At 44.4% G+C, this 17,625-nt stretch overlaps 4 protein-coding genes across 4 annotated transcripts; 3 read left to right on the forward strand and 1 right to left on the reverse strand.

Moving 5' to 3' along the window:
• Positions 1 to 179: 179 nt before the first annotated feature.
• On the forward strand, positions 180 to 3,479 carry SERLADRAFT_453453 (uncharacterized protein; the record flags this gene model as incomplete). The annotated part of the gene is made up of 12 exons (XM_007323552.1): positions 180 to 343; positions 397 to 732; positions 819 to 954; positions 1,002 to 1,364; positions 1,421 to 1,584; positions 1,641 to 1,824; positions 1,875 to 2,024; positions 2,073 to 2,196; positions 2,255 to 2,517; positions 2,587 to 2,964; positions 3,025 to 3,219; positions 3,276 to 3,479. The coding sequence occupies 12 exons, from the start codon at positions 180 to 182 to the stop codon at positions 3,396 to 3,398; spliced, it is 2,580 nt and encodes an 859-aa protein (XP_007323614.1).
• Positions 3,480 to 5,725: 2,246 nt separating this feature from the next.
• SERLADRAFT_401864 (uncharacterized protein) lies at positions 5,726 to 5,896 on the reverse strand (the record flags this gene model as incomplete). The annotated part of the gene is made up of 1 exon (XM_007323553.1): positions 5,726 to 5,896. One exon carries the CDS (start codon positions 5,894 to 5,896, stop codon positions 5,726 to 5,728), a length of 171 nt encoding a protein of 56 aa, XP_007323615.1.
• Positions 5,897 to 7,883: 1,987 nt separating this feature from the next.
• SERLADRAFT_401866 (uncharacterized protein) lies at positions 7,884 to 8,277 on the forward strand (the record flags this gene model as incomplete). Its single annotated transcript, XM_007323554.1, has 1 exon — positions 7,884 to 8,277. One exon carries the CDS (start codon positions 7,929 to 7,931, stop codon positions 8,148 to 8,150), a length of 222 nt encoding a protein of 73 aa, XP_007323616.1.
• An 8,264-nt stretch (positions 8,278 to 16,541) lies between these two features.
• Positions 16,542 to 16,960, forward strand: SERLADRAFT_478965 (uncharacterized protein; the record flags this gene model as incomplete). The annotated part of the gene is made up of 1 exon (XM_007323555.1): positions 16,542 to 16,960. The coding sequence occupies one exon, from the start codon at positions 16,639 to 16,641 to the stop codon at positions 16,894 to 16,896; it is 258 nt and encodes an 85-aa protein (XP_007323617.1).
• Positions 16,961 to 17,625: the final 665 nt, after the last annotated feature.

Genomic DNA, 17,625 nt, shown 5'->3' on the forward strand with positions numbered 1-17,625 from the left:
TGGATGGTGGAAAGATAGCAAGGAAGTTGAATAGAGCCTCTATACCTGGACTGCAACCGTGACTGTGCCGCGGTCACGTCGTGTAAAAGGTAAGAGAGCTGGATGCCAGATTAGGACACCGCAGGGCGCGTTGAACCTAAGGCTTTTCTTTTGTCGCGCCACAGACGTTTGCAGCAAACATGGCCTCAGACCTGTCCTCGCTGCTGAACTCATCCAGAGCCTTGAATTCGCATTTGACAAGGCCAGATCTCCCCTCAGTAAACCTTTCCCTTGACCAGATCGAAGCTCAGTCTCGTCGTCTCGTTTCTCGACAGCCAGGAGCTTCAAATGACACCGATCGCGCGTATGTCCATGGCGTACACTCATTTCAGCATTTCACTAATAATGATAATACAGGAATTATTTGTTGGCACAGGCCCATGTCGATGCTTCAGCTCTAGCAAGTTCAATCGCCCATTTGAACACCTCGACTACCTTCTCTCCTCTCCAACCACTCCAAGACACCGATGTAGCAGGTTACCTTCGCCACGCACATGAGCAAAACCTCATATCGACTATAGAGGAGGGAAGGAAGGAGACACAGGAAGATTTCTACCGTCTGCTCGAAGAACGTAGTAGACGCGACTGGGAGGCCAAGAAGAGAAGAGTCTTTGAGGAACTGGGTGGACGTGTATACAATGACAACAAACTGTCTGCAGAAATGAAGAAGAGCTTCTATAGCAAAGGTAACTTGTCGGCGAGTATACTCCTTTTACACTCCAAGTGCTGCAGTCATTTGAATTGGGTCATGGGACATAGGCAACAAGCACTACACCAAGTTTGACTTTGCAAATGCAGAGCAAGATGATGGCTTACGATCGTGTCATCGGCGAACTCAACTCTGCACGGTTAAACGGAGTATCCTATCCTGTTGTTCACTCGCTCATGCAAGCTGCTTCCTCCCTGAACGTGGATGTAAGTCGGTGTCCTTCCCAGAATGACTCAAAACTCATCTTCAACAGGCGTCTTCCGCACAAATGGTGCAAAATTTCCACATTCTCTCCAAAATCACTGCAGAGCCTCCAGCTCTCCCCCCTGTAGAACATGCCGGTGCTCATATACTTAATGCTCCCCTATTTGAGCGCAAGTACGCGAAGGTTTACCTTGGGGATCCCGAGTCTCGTGAAGCCATATCTCTCCGAAACCAAATCACCAAAGGTGCTAGGGAAGCACTTGAAGACCAATATTGGGACATTGTGGAACGCACGGTTACGGCACGCCCACTGGAAGCTCGACTGGGCGGTGATCCAAGTGTTGCTAACAAAGTTCGAGCTTTCCTCCTGGTACGTTACTACAAGAATGGCCAATGGGAAGATCGTATAGAGGTGACCATCTTTCTTCCTCGTGACGAAATAGTATGATACTGATATTTCGGCAAAAGTTGGTAGCTGGTCAGCCTCTTTGGGCTAGGCTTTTCTGTCTTGTGCGGTCGGGTCACGCACAAGAAGCGTTAGATGAAGCACTTCGCTATCAACAGGCTATTGAGCATCGTGAAGCTAGCTTTGTCAACCATTTCCAGTCTTGGATCGGATCACCAGATAGGCGGTAAGGATCATTTTCTTTGAAGGTTGAAGCATGGTTACTAACTCACTTTTACGCAGACTACCAAAACCACATCGAGATCATCTTCAATCTGTGTACAATGCACACATGCTCCATTCGGCCACCGCTGATCCGTTTAAGCTCGCGCTTTATAAATTAATGGGTAGACTGGAGCCTTCACGACGAAGTGTCCCTAATGTTACAACCACTACCGAAGATTGGTTGTGGTTCCAGCTTTCTATGGTAAGCTCACATTTTTGTCGAAAAATAATATCATCATTCGCGACCTATAGGTCGATGAAAATGAGGAAGGTGGGCTACGCGGCCTTGCTGAGGTTTTGTTGAGCTATGGCGAACGACACTTTAATGGGTCTGCTAACCAAAAAGGATCTAAGAAGGGTGTCTGGGCTGGTGTACTTCTGATCTGTGGCCAGTTTGAAAGGGTAATTGTCTAAATGCGTCGATGATTGACCCGGTTAACGTATTTGCAGGCCGTTGCTTCTCTATGGGAACATCAAGAAACAGAGATTGAAGCTGTACATCTTGCCATCGGCCTTGCTTATCACGGGCTACTGCGTGTACCATCTCGTGCTGAGACGTCTGATATGAATCCTCGTGCGTCCACTTCCTGTGCATGTTCCTAATGAGGGAGGGTCTCACAAATGTGCTACAGTGACATTATCACCAATTAATCCTCCAGCACTCAGTCTTTCTACGCTAATATGGCGTTATGTGCGCCAGTTTGTGAAGATGGATGCCAAGGAAGCTCTGCAATATGTCTACTGCGTATGTCTGACGGCAGACCAAAGTGGTGGTGTAGGTAAAGAAAACCTGGAGAGTGCCTGGGAGCTCGTAAGACGGATTCTTGTATTAGCACATTCTGGTCCAGTTTGGGAGGACCTTGTGGGTGGGTTCAGACCAGATGGCACGAGATTTGTGAGTATTGACTCAGTATGCATGCTCCCGTGGTGCTCAGGGCTATCCTTTATTTATTTCCAATAACAGAGTGGCGTCGTCGAACAGGGAGCCGCTCTCCTGCACCTGCAGAACAATGCACAGTACAGAGAACATATCTTGATTCGTACTGCCAAAAACTCTGAAGAAAATGACCGTATCCCGGAGGCTATTAAATTGTATAATCTTGCTGGTGACTACTCGACTGTCACTGCATGCCTCGCACAAGCTCTAGGAAATACACTTGCTGCGCTAAGCGGGGAAGGTGAAAAGAGCAGAGAGATAGAGCGGACTGCGATGGAAATTTTGAAGCACTATGAACGAAACAACCGAGCGGTAGGCAAAGATAGAGATGCAGCTATTCGTCTTCTTCGGGTGAGGGAAGCCATGGATGCTAAGAGCGCAGGGCGTGCCGACGTCGCACTGGAGGTATGTTCTTTCTTGGGATTGTCAAGTTTCACAGCACGTTTAATCAATGAACACACATAGGTCATGGAGTCAACAGGGCTTATTCCTCTGGAAGGCGATGTTGCCAAGATCACGAGAAAAGCAGAAGAGTTCAAGGATCTCCATGATGCCTTGCAGCGTAATCTACAAACATATCTACCGCTGACGATGGATGCGCTCGCCGCTTTGCATCAAGCAATCAAAAGTTCTGCTGTCTCAGATGTTACTCGAGATATGGTAAGTCGTCGCCTGATGCTTTCCATATTTCTACTAATCATGTAACCAATAACCAGACACTAACATCCTTGAGGAAGAAGTCGAGATCTCTGATAATATTTGCTGGCATCCTCAAGTATCGCATGTCGCCAGACATTTATTCATATTTGGCAAGATTGGATGTCGAGATTGCTCTGTAATTTTTTTCTTCATAGTATAATACCTACTGCTGCATACAGAGCTATCCTCGTCTAGCAATTCGAATCGACCTAAAACTGTCCATCTGTATCATTTGCCTCACACACTCTCGACATAAGTAGCTATAGAGCAGCGTGATGCGGTTATTACCGTTGCGTTGACGCAAAATTAACATCATCCTCTATACAGCCTTCACAACAATGAACGAACTTGATCAATTGAATCAGAGTAAGGCAGGTGCACTCGGATTTTCCGACTATTACTAGCTATACTAGGACTCGTATTTCAAGTTTACGCGGCCAGTCACGGTGCTCTTGCAATTGGTCCTCCTGCTGTTATTGCGGTTTGTTGCACCACAGCTTCCTCAACTGTACTTCTTCCTGTTTCTCGGTGGGGAGTTGTTCTAGATACCTGGCAAATAACGTATCGACAACGTCCAGGTATGGGTTTGTGGACTCGGCCTATCTATCTATCTATAACGAAGGGGACGGTGGTCCTAAAAGTCGCGTGCGGCATACGTGGGAGCACGTTTTTTCGCTTAGTTTCGCTCGCGTGGTTTTCGGTTAGCAGTAGAGGGAAGGTAGTGCAGTAGTAACGAGTGTAGTGAAAATTGCAGCCACATTGAAAATTCTCACGTTTATAAGGACAGACAGCACAAGTTCACTGACTTCTGACTAAATAAAATTTGATCACTTTACTGTATTACTCTAAAGATAGTATGGAGTAGCTCAGTCAAGAGCAACGGAATGCTTTTGATACCATCATACAGTCAATCTATCATAATTGGGGAATAACTTGCTTTATTCACAGTGCTGAAGGTAAGGGTAAGGGAAAAACATAACTCTGTAATACAATTGCCGCTGCTGCTTGAGCAAGAGATAATCATAATGTTGCTCTATGTGTAGCATCCTCTGAGATTGAATCCCTATTCCTGTACATAAAACATCCACATGCAGGATTCCAAAAAACTCTGACCTCCATAAGGTATTGAGACATACCGGAGTTATTGTCTGGGATGAAGCGCCAATGCAACACTGTCATGGGATTAAAGCATTAGATCATACATTGCAGGACATTTTGGATAATCAACTTCCATTTGGAGGCATTATAATGGTCTTTGGAGGGGACTTCCGCCAAACAACACCTGTTGTTCCAAGAGGGTCAAGGCAATGCATTATTTCTGCCTTTCTTAGTGTGAGGAATCAATTTTTCTTATCACATTCCCATCATGTCATGGTTAAAAGACTCAATCCCTGTCACTCCTCTTGCCCTTGGACTAGAGATCACAGCAGGTGTCTTATTACTTTTATCCTTTTTCTTCTTATTCTCTATTCACACTCACGTCCTATCGTACTTACAATGAAGGAGACTTGTTGTAGACCCTCGAGAAGATATCCAAATGACATAGCAATGATCCAGTGCTATGTCTGGGAATACTTTGGAGGGATATTGATAAGCAAAGAAGGTTGTGAGTCAGCACCTTCTCATGGGCTTACTGATACAGCCAATTGCACACTCCTTACCAATACATTTTCTCATGCGATTAGTAAATACGATAGATCGGACCACCTTCTCCTTCTTTTCTTATTGGTTAGCTAGCTGGTCAGACCATTTTCTTAAGTCCTTCCATTTCTCAGTCTGACCATTGCCGTTCACTATATAAAGAAGTACATACTCGATGTATTATTCTCTAGTTCAATATTAGTTTGGGTTTGCGCCTATACTGATACTCTTCAAAACTCATACCCTGATTCACCGCCTTCCAGCAAGGAATTGACCAGGCATTGTATTTTGTTATATAGCTTCGTATTTGTTGCCTGACAGAATATTGAACTCACCTACTTCGAATCCTTTTCCAGAGCCACACTTTGGAAAACCGTTTCTCTACACCCTGAAAAAGACTGTCGTTGCCACTGCACCGGTCTAAACCTTCATCATCACCTTCTCCACACCTCTATCATCCCTATCCCTCTTCTCACTATCGTCATCAACCTCTTACTATCCACACCACTACACCTATTGTCGTTCAGTCCTCTCAAACTGGACGTCTTATCTACCATCATCGCTCTCGCCTAGTTCTTTGCATTTTTTGCCATCATCAGATACCTTCAAACCGGACTCGTCAGCGACGTCGTATACCTCCACCGTGTCTACATCCCAACAGCACTCAGAAGAGTGGGTATCAGATGCAGGCTGCAGACACCAGAGAGATTTCCTCGCAGCCCTCAATAAACCGCTCCCGGTCCTCCCCACCCCTACCAAAGTCCGTACTCCAGACGCGGAAGAAACGGTCGAACGGATCACTGAGTTGTATCAGGACTCCTCTGCTTCATCTTCTCCAATTGATCCGATCAAGGAAATCATCCTCGACATAAACGACGCCCTCGCCCTCACCCAGTCCATTTTTTATCATTCCGCCATTTGTAGGAGAAATTCTCGGAGCCTTGAGGAGGTACTCCAACGTCTCCGACAAAGCACGGAGAGAACTTTTAATCTTCATATTCCTGCAGCACGGACAAATTCCGTTGATCGACTACTTCGAGAGTCTAGTACGCCCGAGCTACAAGAATACTCAGAGGGTTAATCTTTTGAAGGGAGTAGCCAACGTACAGGAACAAAACCTGCATATTATTTCACAGGACTATATTCCATCCCTCCTTGAACTTTATTGAATCCACCCTCTTTCCTTCCCGGACATACCCAGCCGCCTCCTCCCCTACGACTTTGAACACACCTTGCTTTGCGGCATCGTTCTAAGGAAGAGGCCTCACGAAGAACCCACCTACAATATCCTATCTTCGTTTTTTACAACAGACTACTAATATCTGACACCACTTTGCCAAACTCTCTACCTCCCCGAAGTCGAAGATCTTGACGCATTCAGACCACGGTTTGGTCTTCAACACAGTACTTCCATTGTAATCGTCACGCCCTCTACCAAAGATCATATTTGACGAGTTGTTGCTGCATTAGCACAATTTGATCAGCTCATCGCAACCGCTCAGAGGAAATTCCGTGACGGAGAAGACTACACGACCAAAATCAACAATATCCGATATGTTTCAGAATACGTCGAGCAATATTATTGGATCTTAGAAATCCTCACACCAGTCATTGTCAATCAGCAATCTGATCATCCCAAATGTTTCATTGTTACAGTGATCCAAAGCGACTTCTGGGCCGTTGTTAATCATAGCCCACGAACTCGTATCTATTCGCAATACTCATACACCTACCAAGGTCGCAGAGGGGAAGCATCACTCATTCCGTCGGTCGAGCAGCTTTTCGCACCTTGCGCAGAAAGGATTGAACAAGAAACAGGAAGTTCATTACAAGATATAGTTGGAGGAGAATCGGACGAAGGAACCGAGTCGGAAAGCGAAAGGTCTACTGAAAACATAGAGTACTGGAGGCCTCAGGAAGCAGAAGGAGGAGATTTCCCTAGTAACTTTGTATTTGACCCGGACTTTGATTAAAAGACTCGTTATCTAAAAAACTCGTTATCTAACTCATTAAAAAGCTGGAGCCTTATCGAGAACCCTGCCCTCTTGTCACTCCCGAAACACCACCCCCACAATCTCTAGGAGCAGCCGCGGAAGCCCTAGAACCAGACGATCTCTATCAATCCGCAGGACCAGGAGACTTTCCTCCCCCACCTCAGAATCCATCACCCGAAGACCAATCTAACAACTGGTCCGACCAAGAGTCTTTAGACATTGAACCTGACCTAGCAGCAGAAATGACCGATGAAACAAATCAAGGCAGCAAGGCTGTCCTTGCCTCTCCTCCGTTCAAATTCATTGGCAAAAAAGAAATATACGTTGACTGGAAGAACGCATTAGCGAACTACTTTTTCGCTTATCCCAAAAGTTTCCAAACCGACTCCTCTAAAATCCTCTTCGCATTATCCTGCATCTCATCCGATAAAGCCAATGACGCCTGTCACACATAGAAGGCGAATTTCAACAACAAAACCGCAGTGCTAGGAGACCTATTTGCACCACGAAATTGGGGAACTATCTCAGAATTTATCAAGGAATTAGATAGCAAATTCCTGGATCCCCATCTCAAGCTGAAAGCAGAAATTGCCCTTCATAGCTACGAGCAGTGAGAAATGACGGTAGACGCATACTTTGGAGGACTCGAATCCAAACTTGTGGAAGCAGGGTTACCACCAGATGCATATGAAAGTTATCCGTTCATTCACAGTATCCTTCGCCGCAATCTCTCTCAATTCCTTTGTGATCGTATCTTGCAACAGGAAAACCTACCCACCACGTACTTAGAGTGGAAGGCAGCAGCTAGGAAATGGGAGCAGTGAAACGAAGAACTCAATCTGGAAAGGAGGAGGGATAAACCCCCACAACAGAGGCTGCCACCTCAGTACCAAAGATATCAACCATGTTATCAACAGAGCCAAAACTACCCGCCACCACAGCATCGACAGACAGTACCACGTACAGAGATGCAGAGACCACGGTATATCTAACAACGACCGTATTATACTCCATCACAGAGGCGGCCGCCCCAGAATGCAGTCCATCCAAACACAGCAGGAACATTTGGAGGATCAGGTGTACCTATGGAGATTGGGAGTTCCAACACTCAGAGACAACATTGGCCCAACCCGAACATTATTTGTTACAATTGTGGCGAGCAAGGCCACATTGCTAGAAATTGCCCACATGGAAAGATGGCAATACATTATATGGAAACGGAGGAAACCAGAGACACTCACACTACATCGTCATTAAAAGAAATTGAAGCACCTCCAAAGGATTTTCAGAAAGGTCAGGAGTAAGCACGGACTCTCTGACCCGTAATGTTGTACCTAACCCTCATATGATACCAACGACTGCAATAAAATGAGTTGATCAACATCTGCGTGCTGTAACCAAAAACTACGCGAAGCCACATTCACCGGAATGGTTGGCCAGACGAATCAGAGATCAGAAACCGGAGAGAGCAAGAGCTCTGCTACAAAACTGGGCACATAAAGATCACTATGAGCATATCACCCTGCAAGCAATACAGATGCTAAAGAATCACGACAAAGAGAATATTGTGGAACACATCCATGCTTATACCTCGCCATACAACCCCATGCCAAAACGAAGCCTCCATGTCATTTCTCAAATTACTACCACAGACAACAGACAGACATTCACTGTACCAACCCTTATCGACTCCGGTTGCACCAACTCAGTTATTGATCAGAGCCTGATTGACAAGTACACCCTCAACACCACGCCACTGCCCGTCCCTCTTGATGCTGCAGGAGATGATGGTCAATCCCAGAAAGTAACGCGCTATGTCACCCTTCACATCGATGTGAAAGGGAAAGAACACTTGATGGATGTCATTGTAGCATCACTACTTTTGCCGTGCATACTGCTTGGATACGACTGGTTGATACTTACCAATCCTTCAATTGATTGGCGGGCCAACAAGATTACCTTCCCTGCCGATGATCCAGAGTATCATCCTGAAGAAGGGGATAAAATCCTAGCCGTTGATCTTGAAACACGAATCATGGAGATAACACAGTTGGAATTGAATGCTTTTGCCACTAAAAGTCAACAAATAGCTGAATCCTCCGAAAAAGCAAAGTCAAAACTCACCTTCCGAGACATCGTCCCCCCAATCTACCATGAGTTTGAACCCGTTTTTACCAAAGAATCATTCAACAAACCTCCCCCAAAATGTCCTTGGGACCACGCAATTGAGTTAGTACCTGAGGCTAATGGTCTTGACTGCAAAATGTACCCTCTTAGCCGAGACGAACAACACCATTTAGATGAATTCCTTAACAAAAACCTGACAAGTGGATGGATTCGAGTGTCTAAGTCACCCTACGCATCCCCATTCTTCTTTATCAAAAAGAAAGATGGTTCACTACGCTCTGTCCAAGACTATTGCAAGCTGAATGAGCTTACCATAAAGAATCACTACACCCTCCCCCTCATATCCAAACTCATCAATAAACTCAAAGGTGCCAACTACAATGGGGATACAACAATGTCAGAATCCAAGAAGGAGACGAGCACAAGGCCGCTTTCAGGACCAATTGCGGCCTATTTGAACCCCTTGTTATGTTTTTTGGACTTACCAACTCACCAGCGACCTTCCAGACGATGATGGACCACCTCCTAAGAGAACTGATCACGGAAGAAAAAGTTATTGTATATTTAGACGATATCATCATCTTCACAGAAACACTCGAGGAACATCGCCAAATAGTCACCAAAGTCCTCCGTATCCTGCAACAAAACCAGTTGTATCTTAAACCGGAAAAATGCGAATTCGAGAAACAGGAAGTCGAGTACTTAGGCATGATCATTTCCAAAGACACTATTCGTATGGATCCGTTAAAAGTCACAGTGGTCGCTGACTGGCCTGCACCAAAGAACAAAAGAGAACTCCAATTGTTCCTAGGATTCTCCAACTTCTATTGATAATTTGTCAAAGACTACGGACAAATTGCGAAACCACTCACTGTGCTCACCGGAAAAGTCGACTGGACCTGGAAAGACAAACAAGAGACATCTTTTGAAACATTGAAGAAAACACTTACTACTGCTCCCACCCTCGCTATACCAAACAATGATGACCCATTTAAACTAGAAACCGACGCCTCTGACTTCGCTGTAGGAGCCGTCCTATCCCAAAAACAAAACGATAAATTCAGACCCATAGCATTTCTCTCGAAAGCTCTTACCCCCGCAGAACAAAATTATGAAATTTACGATAAAGAGATGCTTGCAGTCATGACGGCGCTAGACGAATGGCGACATCACCTTGTAGGATCGAAACACCCCTTCACTATCTTCACAGATCACCAAAACCTCCTTTACTTCCATCAACCTCAGAAATACAACCAACATCAAGCTCGATGGTCGTCTCAGCTTGCAGATTATAATTTCAAAATGGAACATGTCAAAGGAAATCAAAATACGAAGGCTGACCTGTTAAGCAGACGAATTGATCATCCTAGAGGCACAAACGATAACGAGAATCAAACACTTCTCCCAGACGTACATTTTGAAGTACTTAACACCAACGAAGGATACCTACCAGATATACGTCGAAGCTTCCAGAAACAGGACAACATAGTAAAAAGGAACTTGAAAGAGAAGTCGGATACCTGGAAGGTGAAGGATAGGATCATCTGGATCAAGAGAGAATCTGCGACAAGTTCCTACCCGATCCCATTAGCTGACCACGTATACGTTCCTCAAAACCACAAATTACGGGTGCGGATATTGAAGGATCACCATGACGAAGCTCTGGCTGGACACCCAGGAGAGAGAACAATGTTTGAACGAGTAAACCGAGAGCTCTGGTGGCCGAGTCTTCGTACAGATATCAGACAATATGTACAAGGGTGCGAGAGTTGTCAATGCACCAAGGCACGTCAGACAAAGCCTAACACCCCTCTACACCCGAACCCAATACCAGATCGGCCTTGGCAGATTATCACCACCGATCTCATAGGCGCATTACCAGAGTCCAAGGGCTACACCGCCGTTCAGGTCTTTGTAGACCGATTTAGCAAGATGGCCCATTTTATCCCCACTTTTATCACCCTCGACTCTGCTGGTTACGCACGTCAAATCTGAGACAATGTAATACGACTCCATGGAATCCCTGAAAAGATCATCTCGGATCGAGGTCCTCAATTCATGTCTCGATTTACTAAAGACTTTTACAATTTGATGGGGATAACACCGGGCCTCTCTACAGGCTATCACCCTCAAACAGACGGACAGTCCGAACGGATCAACCAGGATCTAGAGCACTACCTCCGCGTTTTTGTAAATCATCAACAGAATGACTGGGCAGATTGGCTTTCCATCACGGAGTTTACATACAACAATCATCTCCACACTGCAACGAATCAAACACCTTTCTTCCTGAACTATGGACTACACCCACGAACAAATACCACCACTACATCATCCCCTCGATCCGCATTGGCGACAGAGTTTGGCGAACAGATGAAAAAACTCCACAACATCACGAAATCCTCCCTCCTTTTAGCAAACAATAATCTGAGAAGATATTACGACCGTAAGAAATCCCCATCCCGGGAATATCAAATTGGCGATAAAGTCTGGTTAGAAGGACATAACATCACGACAGATAGACCAATGAAGAAATTGGACGACAAACGTTTCGGGCCTTTTAAAATCACCCAAAAAGTTGGACCCTCCGCTTACCAACTCAACATCCCAAAAAGCTGGAAGTCTATTCATCCAGTATTCAACGAAACCATCCTCTCACCGTACCACACTCCCGAATTCTCCAATCAACCAATTTCCTCACGACCGCCGCCCGAAATCGTTGAAGGAGTAGACGAATACGAAGTAGAGAGTATAATTGCCTCCAGACTAACCAAACTGAAAGGTAGTAAACTCGACTACCTGGTTCACTGGCATGGTTATCCAGTCTCCGAACGCACTTGGGAACCCAACACCAATCTTACACATGTCTCTAATTTGCTTGCCGCCTTTCACAAAACAAATCCCGCTGCCCCTTGCATCATCACCGCCTCTCTTCATTTCCGTCCTTATGAAAACTACACCGTGGCTTCTAAATCTCCAATGCTTTTTGATTGGATTACCAACAAGTTCCAGAGTGCCGCATCTGGACTCATGAGGACACGAGTCTTATAAAAGGGGAGCTAATGTGAGGAATCAATTTTTCTTATCGCATTCCCATCATGTCGTGGTTAACAGACTCGATCCCTGTCCTGTCACTCCTCTTGCCCTTGGACTAGAGATCACAGCAGGTGTCTTATTACTTTTATCCTTTTTCTTCTTATTCTCTATTCACACTCACGTCCTATCGTACTTACAATGAAGGAGACTTGTTGTAGATCCTCGAGAAGATATCCAAATGACATAGCAATGATCCAGTGCTATGTCTGGGAATACTTTGGAGGGATATTGATAAGCAAAGAAGGTTGTGAGTCAGCGCCTTCCCATGGGCTTACTGATACAGCCAATTGCACACTCCTTACCAATACATTTTCTCATGCGATTAGTAAATACGATAGATCGGACCACCTTCTCTTTCTTTTCTTATTGGTTAACTAGCTGGTCAGACCACTTTCTTAAGTCCTTCCCTTTCTCGGTCTGACCATTGCCGTTCACTATATAAAGAAGTACATACTCGATGTATTATTCTCTAGTTCAATATTAGTTTGGATTTGCGCCTATACCGATACTCTTCAAAACTCATACCCTGATTCACCGCCTTCCAGCAAGGACTTGACCAGGCATTGTATTTTGTTATATAGCTTCATATTCGTAGCCTGACACTTAGAAGGTCACAACTGTGGACAAATATCCATATCTGCTATCTCACACAGAACATGTGCCTGGACCGTACTCCAGAAAGTGAAGCCTTTGCTAGCTGGATGTTGGTGGTGGTCGTGGATTTACAGGAGATGGAACTATTGAGCTTCCCACCAACATTCTTATGCCAGAAAACACCATAGACTCGTTAGTCAACACTACCTATCCTGGAATTGCAAATGGAGACCAAGATGACTATTATTTCCTCCACTGCACCATCCTCTCCACAAAAAATGATGTCGTTAGCAACCTTAATTCAGCAATGCTCACAAAATTCCCTGGAGAAGAGTTAGTAGCTCTGTCAATTGATAAAGTGGTTGGAGAGGGGCATGAAAGTTATCCTGTGGAATTCTTGAACTCCTTGCAAGTATCTGGCCTTCCTGAAGTGCACCTCAAACTTAAAGCTGGATGTCCACTTATGTACCTCCGCGATATTGATCCCCTAAATGGACTCTGTAATGGAACATGCATAATTTTGATAGAGATAAAGAGAAGAGTATTGAAGTGCCATGTCTTGGGAGGAAAACATGCAGGAAAGGTAGCTTTTATTCCACGCCTCACATTGGAACCTTCATTGGAAGAATAATTTGCCCATCAAGCTATCACATTGTCAATTCCCTGTCCATGCTGCCTTTGCCATGACCATCAACAAGTCTCAAGGGCAATCGGTGACATAGGTTGGGCTGGATTTACCTGTTCCAGGGTTTTTGCATGGGAAACTTTACATTGCATTGTCTTGCTGCACTTCAGCAGAGAGAATAAAAGTGCTATTTCCACATGGTTCAAATGACAGACGTACCGTCAATGTGGTGTATCCCAAAATTCTGACTTGCTTTATCCTTGACTAGCAAGTAGATTTTTCCCCAATTCTCACCCTTTTTACTAAAGTGTTTTATTCTCAGATCATATTTTCATCCTTCACCATTTCTGGAGTCTCTTTTTTTATTTCTCATCAATTTATCAATGTAATACCATAGACTTTTTACATTACAATATATGTATAAGGACATTGAACAATGGAACAGCAAGTCAAACATGCGTCATAGGATTCAAAGACTTAACATACATTACAGACAGCATAAGTTCACTTAACATTTTGATCACTTAACAGTGATATTATTGTTATTATTATTTATCATATCACAAAAACATCGCACCAGTGGCAGAGCCACGGGCTGGACCTTGTTCCATGTATAGGCAGGTTATGGAGAGGAAAAGCTGTCAGGTGGTGTGATGGAAGGTGGAAAGCAAATGGTAGCTGGTCTTGATACAGAGAGGCTGTCAAAGAATGGGAAATTTGCGATGAGGTAACAAGGTCCGCTTGACGGAACAGCGGCCTTTGTTGATATCAAGATGCCATGGGTGTTGCGAGAGCTGGCATACCAGTATGTGGTGGGTGAAGTGGGGTGTGGGGAGGATCCATCTGTTGGCACAGAGAGGCTGTTGAGGAATGGGATTGTGAAACATGCAAAACGGTACTAGGGGGGTCCGCTTGGCGGAACAATGGCATTTGTGCATATTGAGAGAGCAGGGGCATTGCAAGAGTTGGCATGCCAGTATGTGATGGATGAAGTGGGATGTGGGGAGGATGCATCCAACTGCTGGAAGCTTGAACCTGTGGATGCACAATGAATGGCTTGTATCTTCGGGTGGTGATCACATGACTGTTTTGCAGCCCCAGCCGTCCTAATGGATATGTGTTGAACTGATAGTTTTGGGAAGCAGGTGGCATAGATTGGTGCATAGGGAAAGGTGGGATCCTTGATGGAATTACTGGTGTCGGTGTTTGTGAGTTTTGTAGTTGTTGTCCCATGTGCTTGTTCATTGATGTTGGAAACAGATGAGCAGGTACACTGTCATGCACCAAAGTTGATTGGTAGCATGGACAGGTGTCAAAAATGAAGTGAATATTCAAAAAGACTCACCTTTGCGCCACACAGGCACAGTGCCACGTGGAATAGTAATTAATATTGTCTTTTTCAAATTTGTGGCTGATCAGCACCACCTCTATTAGGCAATCCAGTTGTGTTCACCTTTGCTTTTCCATTCAGTACTTTCCGCGTTTTGGCATTTTGGCAAATTTTTGCATTGCCACTGGCTACACATTGCACCCTTGCTTTTGTTACCCTCCCTTACCTTTTTTTTCTTTACTCAGTCCCACCATGAGACCCTTACTCTCTTTTTTATTCTCACCCAATGGTTGCTTCTGGATCCCTATTCTGGTTCACCTCCTTGTCACCTCCACCTTCCTCCTCCTCATCTTCTTTGCTCCCCCACCATATCTGATGTCACCACTTTCTATCTGTTTCCATCGCCAATCTGTCGACCACCACCTACCACTGCTGATATCAGCAAAGCCCCGGCGGCCGGTCCAAATTGGGCAAAAGGTCCATCTTCATGATGTCGATCTTCCATCATATACCATCAAAACATTGGTTGCTTGTCTCGCCTGGTTGGAGCATGGGTGGGTAATTTTTGAGCTGGAGAAGGTTCATCCCCTTGTGTTGCCCATGTTCATCGCTGTCACATTCACTTGGGTACACTTATCTTTTGTCCACCATCTTCGCTACAGCTACAGCTACCACACGCTGCCTGGGACTCACTTGTTCCAAATTGGAACTACTCCCCTCCCTCCCTCGTTTGACCAGGTGGTCCAGTACAACCAGTCCATTGGTAAGACCATAGAACCATCGGATATGGACTAGGTGGTGGACCGGTGGCTGCAGTTTTTTTCCAGCAGAACATTCATTTATAGTGCGATTATTTTTGATTTTTGAATCATTTTTATGGACACATATTTTTTTAGAATGCCTGACTGACAATAAAGGAACTGTGTTGATACTGATATTGTTTTTCTTTATCCTCTTTTTACTGCATCTTCCCATGACTTTATGATTTTCTTGCTTTTTTTCTGTTTTTGGACTTTATTTTATGGCTGTACAAACCTGTGGCATTACTTACACAGCATTTATTGTTCTATCTCTTTCTTTTCCTTATTTTGACAATCTTATCCTGTACTACCTACGCAGGATTTGTCAGCATACATTCTTTCCTTCATGTTCTTTCTCATTCTTTTTGCACAGCTATACTGTGCATAGCCTCCCTTTCTTTTACTATATAAACCCCTGTATTTTACCTTGTAAAAAAACAAAACAAGAAATCCAATCCAGACTTCTTCTCTAAATCTCAAGTTCACTACTCTGCTACTTGTGATCCAGTGTGGTCACAACACTTCCCACTGTTACTACTGTTAACTACTGTCATTGTCACTCGTCACTTATGAAAGTGATTGTCATCCCTTTCGATTAGAGTCCTTCTGAGCACTACAGTTTGTTAGAATATACTCTGACATACCAATACCCCATAGGATAATACCTCTGATTTGCAAGCCAATCCAGTATGCAGCAGCTATACTGTGTAAGATGTCCGTGGTTGCATGTCATGTTTAAGATCCTACATTGTATAACCTTGACCATATAGCTCAATTGGTAGAGCAACTGGCATGTATCCAGAAGGTTCCAGGTTCAATCCCTGGCCTGGTTATTATCCAATTTTATCACAGTTTGTGCGTCAGGAGCCTGCTATCACTGGAAACCTCGTTATCTTGTCATTCTCAAACCTACCTTGTGCTAAGATTAGCAAGGTAGTGCTCATCCTATATTCATCTCAAAAAGCCCCTATCTTCTATAGTTCAACTATCTGAGTCAGGCGGTTACATTGACAATTACTTGGTGATGTAAAGTTGAAAGGATCAGCATGTTTGACTCGCCTGAAAGCCGCTAGTGAGCATAACTGCTTCCCACATGCTGTACATGGAACATGCCTCTTAGCTACAGGTGCACAGAGACAGCACTACAGTGTTCTGTCCTCTTGAGGTGTGTCTATGAGATATAGCAGTATTATGGCTGCAGGAATAGAACAGGATCCTGGAAGCGGAGGTGCTGATGCTGATGAGAGAAGCAATCAAGAGAAAGAGAGCTTACATGATGGAGGCAACGAAGCAAACATACCCCCAATTGAGGGGTTAGATGCCAAAGTTGATCAAAACAATGTGGACTGGGAAGACAAGTCTGGCTCTGGCACAAAGAAGTGCCCACCAGTGTTAGAATATACTCTGACATACCAATACCCCATAGGATAATACCTCTGATTTGTAAGCCAGCCCAGTATACCATATTAAAAACAAAGCTTGAAGGAAGTGTCTAGCCACTTGCTGAGAGCAATCAGGGACTGGAACTAGAGTCCAATGTGAGTAACTAGAGAATAGGAAGCATTGGACTCTGCAATACTGTCCGAAGTTTTGTAAACAAAGGTAAACAAAGCAGCCACAAAGGCGAAATAATAGAGAACACAATCAATAGTGAATGATAGAAGAATAGATAGAGAAAGGAATAAAAATATATAGGTAGCACAAAGGTGCAGAATCACCAAAACTAACAACCAGGCCTGTCGACAAACTGCTTGTAGAGTTGCAAAGTCAAGGTTGACAAAACTGTTACAATTAACATACCAGCACCTACTTACGCTTCACTTTTGTACTTCTACTTTTATTTTCCAAGTCACATGACCAGTCATGTGACCATTTACTTTACTTTACATTTTCGACTTTTCATAGTCACATGACCAGTTATGTGACACATCACCTGACCAGTGTCTAGACTTATCATGTGACCAGTCACATGCTAGACATCGGACTTTGAACTTTATTTACAACTGTACAGTACCTCATGTATTTTAGTATATATACAAGAGCAATACATGGAGAAGGACTCAGTGAGTCCTCCTGTTGTCTAGCACAACTAACTCACTGCAGCCTAAGGGGTAACCACTCCCCATCATCTTCTTTATAGTGTGTTCCTGTGTGCGCCAG

This window comes from Serpula lacrymans (assembly GCF_000218685.1).
Source record: "Serpula lacrymans var. lacrymans S7.9 unplaced genomic scaffold SERLAscaffold_16, whole genome shotgun sequence".
Lineage (NCBI taxonomy): Eukaryota > Fungi > Basidiomycota > Agaricomycetes > Boletales > Serpulaceae > Serpula > Serpula lacrymans.